Raw genomic sequence first — 14,316 nt, 5'->3', positions numbered from 1 at the left:
TCAAAGAATGAGAAGGGAGAGAGTTACATGTAGTACACCTGACCTTATTTATTAGATAAGCAAGGAGGGAAAGGAGTTTCATACTCCTAGCATAATAATGGCTCTGAGATCAACTGCATTTTTTGAGCACTAGGGCAAATTTGCATGACTGAGGGCCAAGCTACAAGTGACAAATGACTCTTGAACGGCAAGTGTATTTCTCCCTGTTCACTTGCCCTCCACTCAATCCACTTGCTGTTCAAGTGTCATTTGTCACTTTTAGCTTGGCCCTAAGAAAGTAGAGCAAAGGGGGACTAGAAAAGTTGTAAGATCAAAAGCTGCTCTATTCCACTTGCCGCACATAACATGTTGGCTTACTTTTGCAACACAAACATTTCACATACACCCAGACTGGTCCACAAACAAATCCCAGCATGAACGAAAGATTTATGTTCATATGAACTTAGGATATCCCAGTACCAGAGCTGTGGGTGGAAAAATGTTCAGTGCTTTATTTGTCCATGGACAAAATTCCTATTCCTAAGGAGGCACCGTTTCATAAAATTAATAGTCATGAATGATGCTACTGTCAATCACACCAACTGGAAAGTTTCAAAATTGTAATCAATGTTTTTCAAATGATTAACTGTGCAAGGGAGGACAAGTTTGTCTTATCGATTTTTAAAGGGAGGACAATAAAACCACAAATGCATATAATAATCCAAATAAAAATGATGTATTCACTTGATTGGCTAGGAGGGTTAATTAAAAACTAACAAAATTCCACCACATAGAAGTTTAGTGTGTGTGTGTGTGGGGGGGGTAGCCTGTAGACCCACGATCTGGTCCCGATGTCACCGTGCTATTGCCTCCAGGAAGGAAGGGGAGGAGGACAGAGAACTGGTGCTTGAACAGATCCAGGGTTTCCTAACCTGATGCTTTTTATGGCATCCTTTTCCCATCCCGAGTGATTACACTGGAAATGAACTCATTCTAGGAGTCCAAGTCTTTGCCCTCTCTAGAGTTCTATGATCATGCAACTGCAATTGAATGAGATGAATGAGCCTTCGGAGACTTACCTTTTTTCACTTTTATCTCCTGCAGCATTGACTTGGATGAGATTGTCCAGGTCTTGACTTCTTGGGAGACAAAACATCATCAGCGGAGTGCGGGAAAACATATTTATTTATTTCATTTTTGTGCCATTTATATCCCACCTTTCTGACTGAGACTCAAGGCAGATTACCCAGTGTAGGTCAACACATCAAACCGCTGGGACATTATAAAAAATGTTCAGCTAACAATACTGTAGGGCAAGGATTGCGGAAATTTGAAAACAAGCAGAAATCTAGTAAGAGATGAAACGACGCTGAAATGAAACATAAGCAAACTGACGTACTTACTACATGACATGGAAATGTCCAGTAGCAGCGTACTTACAGCAACAGACAGTAACCAGTAGTCTAGTCTACAGTCCCTGTCCCTTTCCAGCGCATCTCTCTGAACCATTTCCTAACAGCACAGTCCTATTAACTGTGTAAAAAAGCCCTCCTGAATAATCCAGTTTTGCCTAGTTTATGGAAAGTGAGGAGAGTGGGAGCATTTCTGACCCCTTCAAGCAGGCTGTTCTGTAAGGTGGGGGCCACCATAGAGAATGCTTGAGTATGGGCAGCTGTTGATTTTGCCTGATTGCAGGGCGGTATCTGCAGAAGGCCCTATTCAGATGAACGAAGCTGCGATGGTAGGACATAGGGAGAGACGTGGCCCTACAGATATGAGGCACCAAGGCCATGAAAGGCTTTGAAACCCTGAACTGAGCCCAGTAATGGATGGAGCAACTGCAGAATTGGAGTAATGTTCATGATCCGCCTAGCTCCTGATAATAATCAAGCTGAGGCATTCTGCACCAACTGGTGTCTCCAAACTGACTTTGAGGGGAGACCTATGTAGAGTGTTATTGCAGTAGTCTAGTCTCGATGTTACCATGGCATGGATCCAGATGGCCAGATTGGTTGTGTCAAGGTAGGGGGCCACCCTCCAGGTTCAACTGACTTTGGGGAAGGTATTTTTTGCAGCTGCCTTAACTTGCTTCTCTAGCAGGAGTATTGGAACCGGTATAACCCCTAGGCTCTTAGCTGAGTCTGCAAGGGTCAACTGAACCCCATTCAAAGTGGGGAGAACAATGTCCTTCAATATCTCCACCATCCCAACCTGCATCACCTCTGTCTTGTCTGGGGTCAGTTTCAATTTGTTTGCTTTCAGCCACTTGGCCACAGCTGTCAGGCAGCAGCTTAAGGCTTTACTGCATCACCAGGGGATTTGGGTAGCGAGTTAAAAAGCTGGGTATCATCTGTCTATTGATGACATCCAGTTCCAAAGTTACGAATGATTTCTCTTCAAGGTTTTACATAGATGTTGAATAATATGGGGGATAAGACTGTGTCTGTGGAACCCCACAAGATAATTCCCACACTGAAGATATCTGCTTGTCTCCAACAGCAACACTTCGAGTCCGTTCTATGAGGAATGATTTAAACCAGTCCAAGGCACATCCTGTGATACCTACTTCTGCCTCCAAACTCCTCAACAGGATGACATGATCTACTGTATCAAAGGCCGCAGATAGCTCCAGGAGGATTTTGGATTTTGTTTACATTCAGATGGAGGTCATCAACTAGAGCCACTAGAGCCATCACTGTCCCATAGCCTGTTCTGAAACCAGACTGAAAAGGGTCCAGACCACCAGAGTTATCCGAGAAGACCTCGTATTGGTCTGCTACTGCTCTCTCCAATCACTTTGCAGATTAGATATTGGCAGGGTTTTTTTCTGGGAAAGGAGGTGGTGGAACTCTCAAGAGGGAAATGAGGATGAAACACACGGGATTCTTTGAAATCAGGGCTTTTTTAAAGTGGGAACACGGTGGAATGGAGATCTGGCACCTCTTGAAAATGGTCACATAGCTGGTGCCCCCCCCCCCGGATCTCCAGACAGAGGGCAATCTAAACTCCCCTCTGTCTGGAGATCAGGGGGCGGGGCCATTGGCCATGTGACCATTTTCACCGAGGGCAATCTAAACTTTAAAAAACTCCCCCCTTGTTCCAACTGACCCAAAGTGACGTCATTGTGCGGTCCTGAGTTCCACCACCTCTTTTCCCAGAAAAAAGCCCTGTTTGAAATAATATTATTTTCATGCACTATTGCCGAGTATTTTGAAGAGGTGTCGGAACTCCATTCCACTGCGTTCCTGCTGAAAAAAAGCCCTGGATATTGGGCAATAATTGGCCACATCATTTTTGTCTAGGGATGGTGTTTTAAATAGTGGATGGATAACCACTTCTTTGAGTGGCCAAAAAAAGGCACCTTGAGATATTGACTGATTTATGATGGATATCAAGAACTTACTTATGTGGTCTTTATGTGATTTTAGCAGCCAAGAGGGGCAAGGATCCAAGGCACAAGATCCAAGGCCTTCACAGATGCCAGGATCCTGTCAATATCCATCACAAATGTGCCATAAGAGAAGCAGACAGAGTATTAAACATTTCTTCCACCTTTCCTATATTACAGACAGCATTAAGGCCAGAGCGTATTTATGCTATTTTATCAGCAACTGTCAGTTACCTAAATTATTCACTTGATGTTCAAAGCAAAGAAGCCATGCAGAATCTTTATAATGGAAGTTCCTGGATTTTCAAATCAATTGAATAGTTAAATTAGACTAATTTTTTTTCCTTAAGAAAATGCTCATCAGCCTTAATAATTAGTGTCGTACTAGACATCGTGGGTTGGGGTTATATGGCCAAGACTGGCATTCATACTCCCTCCTCCTTTCATGCTCTCTCATACCTCCTTTTTTTAAAAAATATTTTTTTTATTGTAGAAAAGTTAAAAGATAGAACAAGAGAAAAAAAGTGGAACATAACAAGAAGACAACTACAAAGGGCCATGAAAGGCTTGCAAATCATCTACAAAGTCAAAACAGTAAGAAATGTAATAGGCATATTATTAATCCATTACAGTTTTTTGCCTACACAACACTTCCCTCTTTATTATCAATCTGCTTGTGGTCTCATTAATATCTTTTTTTCTGTGTCTCTTCTTGATATCTCAGAATCTTATTTTTAAAAATCAAAACCACAAATCAATTCATTTTAATTTGGCTCTCACAGATAATCCATAAAGGGTTTCCAATTTGCCATGAATATAGAGAATGTTTTATTTCTAATTAACACTGTAAGTTTGGCCATCTTAGCTAAGTCCATCATCTTTCCAGTCCAATCTTCCAATACAGGTAGCTCCTTGCACTTCCATTTTTGAGCATATAAGATGCTCTCCCATACCGCCTGATGGTTAGTAAGCAATTGTTGGCCCTTCTATCAAAATCAGCAAATTTGCAATTCTTCTCCAAAACAAAACTGTAAACTATGATTGATGTTGGCTTGCAATTCTGGTTTGGAGGGGAACAACAAAATACAGTTTGACAGTTTGGAGAAAACCACGAACTATGGTTTGCTGATAACTAAGAAGTATGAGACTCGGTTGTATTCACTTAGCACTTTGTTGAGAGCAGGGAATGTTAAGGCTGTTAAATTAGCATAGGAAAAGTAGGAAGACAATTATTAGTGGTTACTGATGCTGCGTATAGTCTCAGTGCTTGGAATGCTGGGAACCCAGTGAACTCTTATACCCCCTCACCACAAAATTTTCTTTCTACCTCAGAACAACTATTAGAGATACTGAGGACCTAGTTCATACTTATTGAGTAGATGTCACTTGAAGTATTAAACCATCCAGGGAGAATTCAGTTAATCTCTGTAATATTCAGTCCTATTGGTCCTACCTTCTAGTCGTCTCTGTAGTAGTGTTTCTGTCAACATGAGATCCACTGGGTTTTGTGGGAGACACTTGCCTACAAAACAAACAATATTGTCTCATGTAAATAGCTGTTCTTACCTAGATGAGAGCAACAGACAGACCTCAATTGTAAAAATCTTCTAGATAATCTAGACAGAATGGTCTTGGCAGCTATGTTTTGTCTACAGCAAGAAATAAGGAAATTCTCAAACTCCAGGAATTTAATTATGTGCAGCACAAATGCTATATGATAAGTTGTAGCAAGGCAGCATGAGTTTAATTATATGGCATAATTACCCAAGTCTGACAGGTTTTAAAAAACTTTCTCTTTAGACAAAAGCAAAAATAAAAACACATAATTCACAGGAGAATTTCACAGGAGAATACATACACATGCATATTATCAAACTAAACTATCTGAATTAATATTTAAACATCATTATTACCCTTTAATAACTTAAATCTCCCCTGATTTATAATCCTTAAGTCTTTAAATGAACAAAGAAATATGATAAAATAAATACTAAAAAATCAACCAAATGGCACGAGAATGTTCTCATCCATAAAGGTGTAATCTCCACAGATGAATGAAGAATATAATTATGATATATATATTATTTCATGCCCTGACTAAGTTGGTCTAAACCTGTTTTTAAGATTCAGGCAATTCACTTTTTTTTTTCCAAAATGGATGTGCATCCAGTCCTTCCGAGGTGATACCACTTATCTTTGTTCACATACAAAATCTTTCTCACCCATGCCATAGAAACTGAGTGTACTCCCTCAGTCTTCAGTACTCCTCAGATAAAACCCTTCAGGTAAAACTACTCAGGAAAAATAGATGGGCCAACTGTCACTCCCAACGGTTGTCCTGAACATTCCGCCCTCCCTTCAGAGAGAACCTAGGCAAACTGGCACACTGACTGTGTATAGGACGTTGTATTTATCTGAAATTTTGCAGAACATAGTTGTTCTTTAGAACATCTTCATTGAAGTGTGTCTGTCTGTGTGTGTCTCTCTCTCTGTGTAAGAGAAAGAACTGTGAGAATTATGGAATAACAATGTCCCTCAAGTGTTCAATAAAAAAATTAGATTGTGTGTCCCTTTTGCATAAAATCCCATGAAAAAGCATGCAATTATAAGAATTGCTGACCTGCACAGCACAAATTTAGCTTGCCTTTCCCCCTTTAACTGATTCTCATCTACTCTCAGTTTTCTCCTAGAGTACATTCCATTCTCATTGCACTTGTTCTTTCGACAGCAAGTGTGTGTCTTTTGATTTATTTACAACTCTTTTTTTGCATACTCAGGGAGCCCCCCAAGTTAAAGTGCTGATAATGCTGATGATACTGCCTTTAAATCTGAAGGTTTCATTTAGTTATCACAGTTAATAATCACTGATATATGTATCCTTTGTAACTTGAGTTAATCCTTTTTAAAAGCCATTTAGGTCAGTAGCCTTCAACAAATATTGTGGCATTGAATTCCATGTTAATTATGCATTGGGTGCCTGCATAAGGTGCGATGAACAACTATTAATTTCAGCAAATGACCCCTGACTTCTAGTGTTATGACTGAGTGCAACAAAATTATCTTTGCCTCCACACCATTTGTAACTTTATAAAACTCTTATCGTATCTTCCCTTAGTCATTCTTTTGTCTAATCTAAAATCCTCTGACAAAAGTCTGCAAGCATCAATTAATCCATTTCTGGCTTAACACACTGACAGTGCAATCCTATGCAGAGTTACTCCAGTCTAAGCCCATTGAAGTCAATGGCCTTAGACTGGAGTAACTCTCCATAGGATTGCACTGTGAGTGTCCCTCAAGCCCGGATCAGGCTTAAGGAAGTGTAACTGCATTTGCTTGCATATTTATACCTTTCTCTTTCTCGCTCCTCCACAAATTTAAATTGTAAATTTCTTAAGGGCACAGACGGGTTTTCTGCTTATGAAACTCTTGTGCCATGTACGTTCATGGCACAGTATGAATAAAATAATAATTGTATGCTATATCTTCCACTTAATCCAGGTGTTGTGTTGCCAGTCAACATATCTAGAGACACAACAAATAGTCAGCATCACCCTGAGACTCCTTTTGCGTATGGGTGTGTGCTGAAGTTCTCATGCATACAAGGCTCTCCAGTTTTCTTCGATGACACAAGCAGTTTCATGTGTGCATCCCAATGAACCACACAATTTTTATTAAAAAAAAGTCCAGTAGCACCTTTAAGACTAACCAATTTTATTGTAGCATAAGCTTTCGAGAATCACGTTCTCTTCGTCAGATGCATGGAGGGCCTCTCCATGCATCTGACGAAGAGAACGTGATTCTCGAAAGCTTGCGCTACAATAAAATTGGTTAGTCTTAAAGGTGCTACTGGACTCTTTTTTATTTTGCTACTACAGACTAACACGGCTAACTCCTCTGGAGCTATGACAATTTTTATTAGCATTTGTTAGCCTTCTAAATGCTAGGCGACAAAAAATTTGTATACATGAATTAACATAAGCAACAACAACAACAACAAAAAGCAACATCTCTTTTTCTTGTGGTGGATGATTGGCAACAAAAAGACCAATATCTCTTCATGGAAACCTGGAACCAAACCTTAGTAAACGAGAACTGCATTCAAATACTGTGTCATCAAGTATGTCAAGATTGCCTGGCTTCTATTGGCTAGTCTAGGGCTATTTTGGCTCAGGTCAGCACACAAATGGGTGATTTGTAAGCTAGCCAGTAAATGAAGTTCAGACAGGAACCGCATTTGTTCTGATTTAGGACACAGCTTCATTCTCTGCCAAGGCACTGACCAGTTAGTGCCAGGTTTATTTAAATTCAACTCACTGAAATTTAGACCATAAATAAGAAACTAAAGAGCTCTGTACCCAGCCATGAAAGAATTTTTGCAATCTGCCAAAAATATTCTGAACTGCTGAGTACAGTGATTTTGGGAATTAAATGGTGGAGAAGGAGCGGTCTTTCAGGATGTTGAGCAAAGAATTTCTGGGAAAGGAATGCCAACTTGCTCAGTTGTGCTTTCAGTATAAAAATAGTCTCCTAAACTCACTATTGACTTTACAACAAATAAGCCCGCTTGCATATTCCTGAATAGTTCGACAAAATAGAAACGAGTAGATTACTTGAACCGAAAAAAGAGATGATGCTAGAAGGTTTGGCTGAAAATGGAACCAGATGGCAACAGTAAATGGCTAGGAAGAAAGCTGTTCAAAAGTTTTCTTTCCACATATTGTCAGATCAATGCAGCCTCCCTTTCCTTGTTTTGGAACGCAGCCTGAAGGACAGGAATTATTTATCTGCAGGACCAAAAATATATGCAGTCTTTATAGCTATGTCTTCATAGCCATTAGCAACATTTCCATGAAAGACAGATGTAAAAGTAGCTAATAAGATGTATATGTAGCTAATAATAAGCAGCTTTCATATACTAATTTTCTTTTAGCAAGAAACCATTTTTACCATATATTGGTAAAAACACAGGTAAGTATGTGGTAATCTGTAGTTTCCTAATGCTCTTTGCAATGAACTACAATGTTTCATGAATTGCTGGCCGGTGCAGTGCCAAAGAATTGAGAGCAAGGCCAAAGAATTGAGAGTATTATCTACAGTTGACCGCTATCTACAACATATCCAGTATTGTCAGTATTTAAAAACATGGCATTATCCAGATGCCATTTAACGTCTTTTTAACTTCAGCATCTCTAAAGTTTTCCACTAGAGCTTCAAAATCTCTGTATATGTAATTATATTTCAACACCAGGGATCAGAATAATTAAGGCTGCCCCAGAATGTACCATTGGTATACATAGAATCAAATTCATAATTAATTTAACAACCAGTAAGAATTGACACAGGCACAATAAATGAGAGAGAAAAGACTGATTGGTGAAGTTACTTAGGATTTTATCAGTCTGAACTCATGGTGGTCTGACATTTTCAGCGAACATGTCTAGAGAACAGAGTTGCCTTCCAATTCTTCCCAGACCAAGAATGTTAATGGATTAATATTCCAACTCTTTAAAAAGAGGTTAAAGTGAAAAGCAGTGATTCCACACTATTCCTAACATTCCAAACTAACTAACGGTGAAATTTTAAGCAGAGTTACTCCACTCTAAACCTATTGATTTAAACGAGCTTAGACTGGATTAACTCTGTTTAGGATTTCACTGTAATTAATGACATGGGTCATGACAAACCAGAGTATCATGTAAATAAAATGCATCTATACAGCCAGATGTTTTGGTTTACATTTTTTCTCAGCAGCAGCCCACGAGCTGTCATCTATTACAATAGTCCCTGCCCCATTACAATAGCGGTTTGATCTATGTACATTAGCAGCCAAGAATCCTGATCACTGTACTACAAATGGTGTCACCTGCTGGTTTCGACAGATCTAGCTGACCCTAGACGCCGGAGAAGACCAAGCCCAGGTAGCAGCAGCTCCACATCACATTGTGCCTGGAGCACCATTTCAAACCAGATACCAGTTTCAGACTTTGGTGCTTCACCTGCCACTTTAAGAATCTGGAGGCAACTAAAATGTACGAAGTGGCCCTGCTTCGAGATTGCTTAACCCATCTTTCCCTCCGGCTGATTGTAGCAAGCAACACTCTGGACATGCCATCTTCTCAGATTATTGTATCTTGTTAACTTGGCTTCTTTGGCCAACAATGCTTCTGAGAGCTAATTTCCAATTGGTATACTTATTTGTCTCAAACACTTCATAAATCCATTATTTTGGATTGCGGTTTCTAACCACGTCTGTGCATAAAGATAGTGGTCCTCTCTACACAGCATCAATTTTCTTAAGAGCAGGCATGTCCAAGGAAAAGTTTGCATTTTCAGAGCATACTTTGCTTCATTTTCCCTCTACCCCAAAATTTTTCTAGTGCTGACATTGTTAATTCTCCACTAACAACAATAGATAGGCTGAGATGAAACAGGGAACTATTTTGACAGCAGATTTGGACTGATAGCTAACACGGAGCGTTCAGGTGAGCACTGTGCTGTCCTACCAGGCAACCATGGTATGCGAATGATTCCTTGCTAGTATTTGCAAAATTAAGACTGAACTATTGGGATTAATTTCACAAAACTACATTTCACGCTCCTTTTGTGCAAATGCAAAAACCACTTCCCCCTTCTCCATTCATTAAAATATATAATAATGCTCTTAATATAAGTGGGTTTTTTAAAAAAGACAGGTTTCTTTTGACATTCGTTTTTACAGGGGTCTATCATTCCAGAGTAATTCATAGACTCTGAACTCTCCAGGTGCCAGATTTGGCTCCAGGACCAAATCCAAAGATACTGTTTCAGGGTAAAGAATTGGCCCAATTAAGCTTTTCAAGCTGCTTATAGAGGCGATACTGTCAGGAAATAGCCGTATAGCAAGGTTACCATAGCAACTTGTAGCTCAGTCAGAGGCTGCTACTATAGCTCTGGTGAAACTGAAAGGGAAGGCCCAATATGATAATAAGAACCACTGGGGAGGGTGAATCTGAAATTAATGAGGGAGGGGATTAGGAAAGGATTTAAAGAAGCCTTTGTAAGAAGGCAGGTAGCTTTCCCATTTAGTGCCCTGGTATTTTATTCTCTAAGATCTCTGAATCTGACAACAGAAATGGGACAGCCACACAAGGTTTCCTTCCTAAAATAGTGCATAGTGCCAAGTCTGTAAAGGAGTGGAATGGGGGCAGGGGACGTGCCTTCATTATTCTAAAGCGCTCCAATTTATGCTGTGGGATTTATTAGAACAGCCTCAGATACAAAGATGCGGAAGAAACACATCCCCAAAAATTACATGGCTGTGACTAGGATTGGCAGGCTGCAACCCAGAGTCTCTTCTCCCCGCCCTCCATTTAAAAATGATGCTGAATTAGGAAATGAGGACTCCTGTTCCTGCCTGAATCCTGTCATCTACCTTCTTCACCTGCCTGTTTTTATGACACACCCAGATTTCCTACTTGTTACGGCAGGCCGGGGTGTCAAGCAAACAGGACCAAGGGAGGAAAACAAACAGGAGAATCCAATGGCTTCTTCTCCCAGTTTGCTTCAGCAGCAGATTTAAGAATAATTGGTAAATACTCCTGGTGGCAATCTCCAAAGGAAGCAAAAGAAATCTTTGTCCTTTGTTTTATCAGTAATTGTATTATTTCTAAATAAAACTAATGGATATCAAATGTCAACATCTATTATATATTCAAAATTATCTTGATTTTTGCCAATCAATTTAACCACTGTATATAAGGGCCAGTTCACAAATCTTCACATTGCCCTCGTGTTGGATTGACAGATGTGGCCTGATGGTTCTGTACAATTCTCCAGTGGGGTAAATAACAGCTCCTTAGGTCTTTGCAGACCAGGAAAATGGGGGGGGGGGCACTTAAGCACCCTCTCTCCCTATGTCACAGTCCCAATCAGAATGAGGCATGCATGCACTGGGGAATTAAGTTCCAAGTACAGAACTTCAGATGCTCATGTGATCCAAAGGCCTTGCAGGGGACACAAAGACTTTGTAATGTGTGAATTGGCCCAAAGTCAGAGCTGAAATCTTCTTAGAGAGCCAGTTTGATGTAGTGGTTAAGAGTGGCAGGACTCTAATCTGGAGAGCCAGTTTTGATTCCCCACTCCTCCACTTGAAGGCAGCTGGGTGACCTTGGGTCAGTCAGAGCTCTTGCAGAGCTCTCTCAGCCCCACTTACACCACAGGGTGATTGTCACAAGTATAATAATAATAACACACTTTGTAAACTGCTCCAAGTGAGCGTTAAGTTGTCCTGAAGGGTGGTATATAAATTAAAAGTTGTTGTTAGATGTTGGTCCATCTCGTGTGGAGGCTCTTCCTCCTAATCTTTATTCCTATTTGCGAATTTATTTACAATATTCATAAGCCCGCCTTCCTCCTGAGGATCTCTGGTTGCCTGGACAAGAGGAGGGGTGTGCTGCATTTCATATTAAATTTTTTCCTACTCAAATGTATGCATAATATACAGAAACTGTATAATGATGGTTCATGCGTAAAACAAGACCTAACACTAACACAGCTGACTGTGATTATCTGCCCTTCTTGCTCAGTGGTAAGTTTTTGCAGAATCAGGTTCGTGGTGAAGGAATAATTTAACTTTTCTTCTGAGCTGAGAGCCAAACAACATGGGGTTCCAGTTTGTAGTACAAGAAATGTGGCGGGGATTGGGGGTAGTCAGGGAGAATTGCAGTAGAAAAGCAATGTGAGGGAAGGGCTAGGTATTCCCTCCCAAAGAAGCTTTGGCTGCTTCCACACACATTGGATAATCCACTTTCAATACTCTTTAGTGAACATTTGAATCTGCTTTTCCATGTGTGGAACAAAAAATCCACTTCCAAAGGATTGCTAAAGTGCATTGAAAGTGCATTATTCAACGTGTGTGGAAATGGCCTTTATCTAGAAGCAACAGCAGTTGGGCCCCTGATTTTTAGGCCACAAATCACAAGGGATATAAAACTCTTCTGGGAAACTTCACTAGTGTCATTAAAATTCTCCTAGCTTCAACTTCGCATGCTGAAATCTTTTAGTGCTTAATTTAGGCCGAGTCATGGCTATTATATTACTCCATAAAGCACTAATCATTAGTTATAGCAGTTTGTGTTACCTCGTTCTGAGTTGGTCGTTCACATTATTTGGCTTTGGAGATGTCATGGGGTCTGATGAGGATACGGTCCTGTAGAAGGAAGTTGAACAGTTGCTTAATGCAGGAATAACATTTACTTATCAGTTATATTACTTATTCAAAAGTAGTCTTATTGCTGAGGGGCAGGTTCCTTGGACTGCATTTGTACACATAAAAAACTGGTTAAATATTTCATTGACTGTTCCTGAATATCTTAAAAGTCTTGGCATCACTATGAACATCCAGAATAAAACTGACTGTTTTCAGAACAGCGATGTTTAAAGATGCCTTCAACTTAACATCTCCTACTCTGGTAGGAATTGCGGCATCCAAGAGCAAATTCAACGTGGAGCTCCTGCTAGGTCCAGCTGGTTTCCAAGGCATCTGGATGGGGAACTACCTCTTTCTGAGATCTTTCACTGCCAGCCAGAGTAGAAAATGCGGATCTAGAGCAACCAATAATATGACATGGTGCAAGGCAATTTCACATGTACCTCGACATCACTTCCTGTTTTAAATAAATAAGCAGCTTCCTTTGTGGTATAGTTCCAGCCTTCCATTAACAGGTATTCTAACACTGAACAAGGCCCGGTTTGACCTTGCATCCGGGATTACCATTTTAGCATCGCTTCTGTTTTTGGAAGCTTCCTTGTCAAATAATAGCACTCCCAATACCACTGGTATATTTTCAAGGTCCAGTGCCAAAGATTCCATAAGCAACAGCACAACTGTACAATTAATGTGACCTGGGCTTCAGTAACAAGTGTGAATGTTTCCTTCTCTATGAACCTCCCTGTGCCTTGTCAACTAGGGTGGTGAACTTGCTCCAGTTGCTATTACTTCAGGAAGTCAAAACTAGCAGTCTGCAGGACAGAGCTTTCTCAGTGGTCTCATCAGAGCTGTGAGATATTCTTCCCCAAACTGTTACATGCTTTATTTTATTTATTTTCTATTTTATTAAATTTAAAAACTGCTCTCCCTGCAAGCGGGCGTGCTTGTAACACCTTCTAGAATTTGCCCTTCCAGAAAGACATAAAATCAACACAGAACAAAAGTACTGAAACCTAATCCTGCCAGGCAATCCAGATGGATAGCACATGGTTGATGATATCAAATGATATCACAGAGGGATCCAGGAGGTCCCACAGGGGCACACTCTTCCCTTTTAGCAGATTGGTATAGACCAGGTCAGAATCCAGACTGGAAAAGATCCACATAATTTCAAAGAAGTGGAAATACTATGAAATAAAACACATACATCTTTGGCCCTCCTGGTTTGTCTGAAGTAGAGGGCACTCTGAAGAAAGGAAGAAAGAAGACTGATTAAAACTAGTTTATCAATAATACATATTTAATCAATTATCAACAGTTAATCAATCATTGATATTGATTAAGATAGGTAGCTGAGTTAGTCTGTCTGCAGCAGTAGAAAAGAGCAGGAATCCAGTAGCGCCTATTAGACTAACAAAATTTGTGGTAGGGTATGAGCTTTCGTGAGTCACAGCTCACTTCTTCAGCCACAGCTAGCACGGCATTCAATATTTCAGTACTGAATAATCAATATTTCAGTCGCATTTTCAAATGCCCCAAAGTAGTTCTCAATACTCGCAACATAATTTGTTTTAGAACACTGACATACCCCACCTTTCTCATGAGACAGTCAATGCCCGAGGAAGTGACAACAATAGATATAGTTTTAAAAATTAATTAAAAACACATAGCTAACAAAAACCATGTAATTAATAAAAGGAGTTAAACAAGAGCAATTTGAGTTTCCCTCATTGTAGGGCTGAGCCCCACACCAACGGCAATC

At 40.1% G+C, this 14,316-nt stretch overlaps 1 protein-coding gene across 5 annotated transcripts in view; it reads right to left on the bottom strand.

Moving 5' to 3' along the window:
- Window positions 1-14,316, bottom strand: part of SCEL (sciellin) — an 82,119-nt gene that overhangs the window by 21,767 nt on the left and 46,036 nt on the right. For 4 of the 5 annotated variants that reach the window (XM_054974300.1, XM_054974304.1, XM_054974302.1 and 1 more), the window contains 4 exons: window positions 13,762-13,800; window positions 12,486-12,554; window positions 4,821-4,889; window positions 1,059-1,118 (listed from right to left, as the gene is read on the bottom strand). In XM_054974300.1, the coding sequence (XP_054830275.1) occupies window positions 1,059-1,118; window positions 4,821-4,889; window positions 12,486-12,554; window positions 13,762-13,800 (237 nt within the window). The remainder of the gene's footprint in view (window positions 1-1,058; window positions 1,119-4,820; window positions 4,890-12,485; window positions 12,555-13,761; window positions 13,801-14,316) is intronic. The other variant, XM_054974301.1, reaches the window with a different exon arrangement.

This window comes from Eublepharis macularius, chromosome 3 (assembly GCF_028583425.1).
Source record: "Eublepharis macularius isolate TG4126 chromosome 3, MPM_Emac_v1.0, whole genome shotgun sequence".
In the NCBI taxonomy this organism is placed as follows: Eukaryota; Metazoa; Chordata; class Lepidosauria; order Squamata; family Eublepharidae; genus Eublepharis; species Eublepharis macularius.
This window is presented reverse-complemented; position numbering and strand designations above follow the sequence as displayed.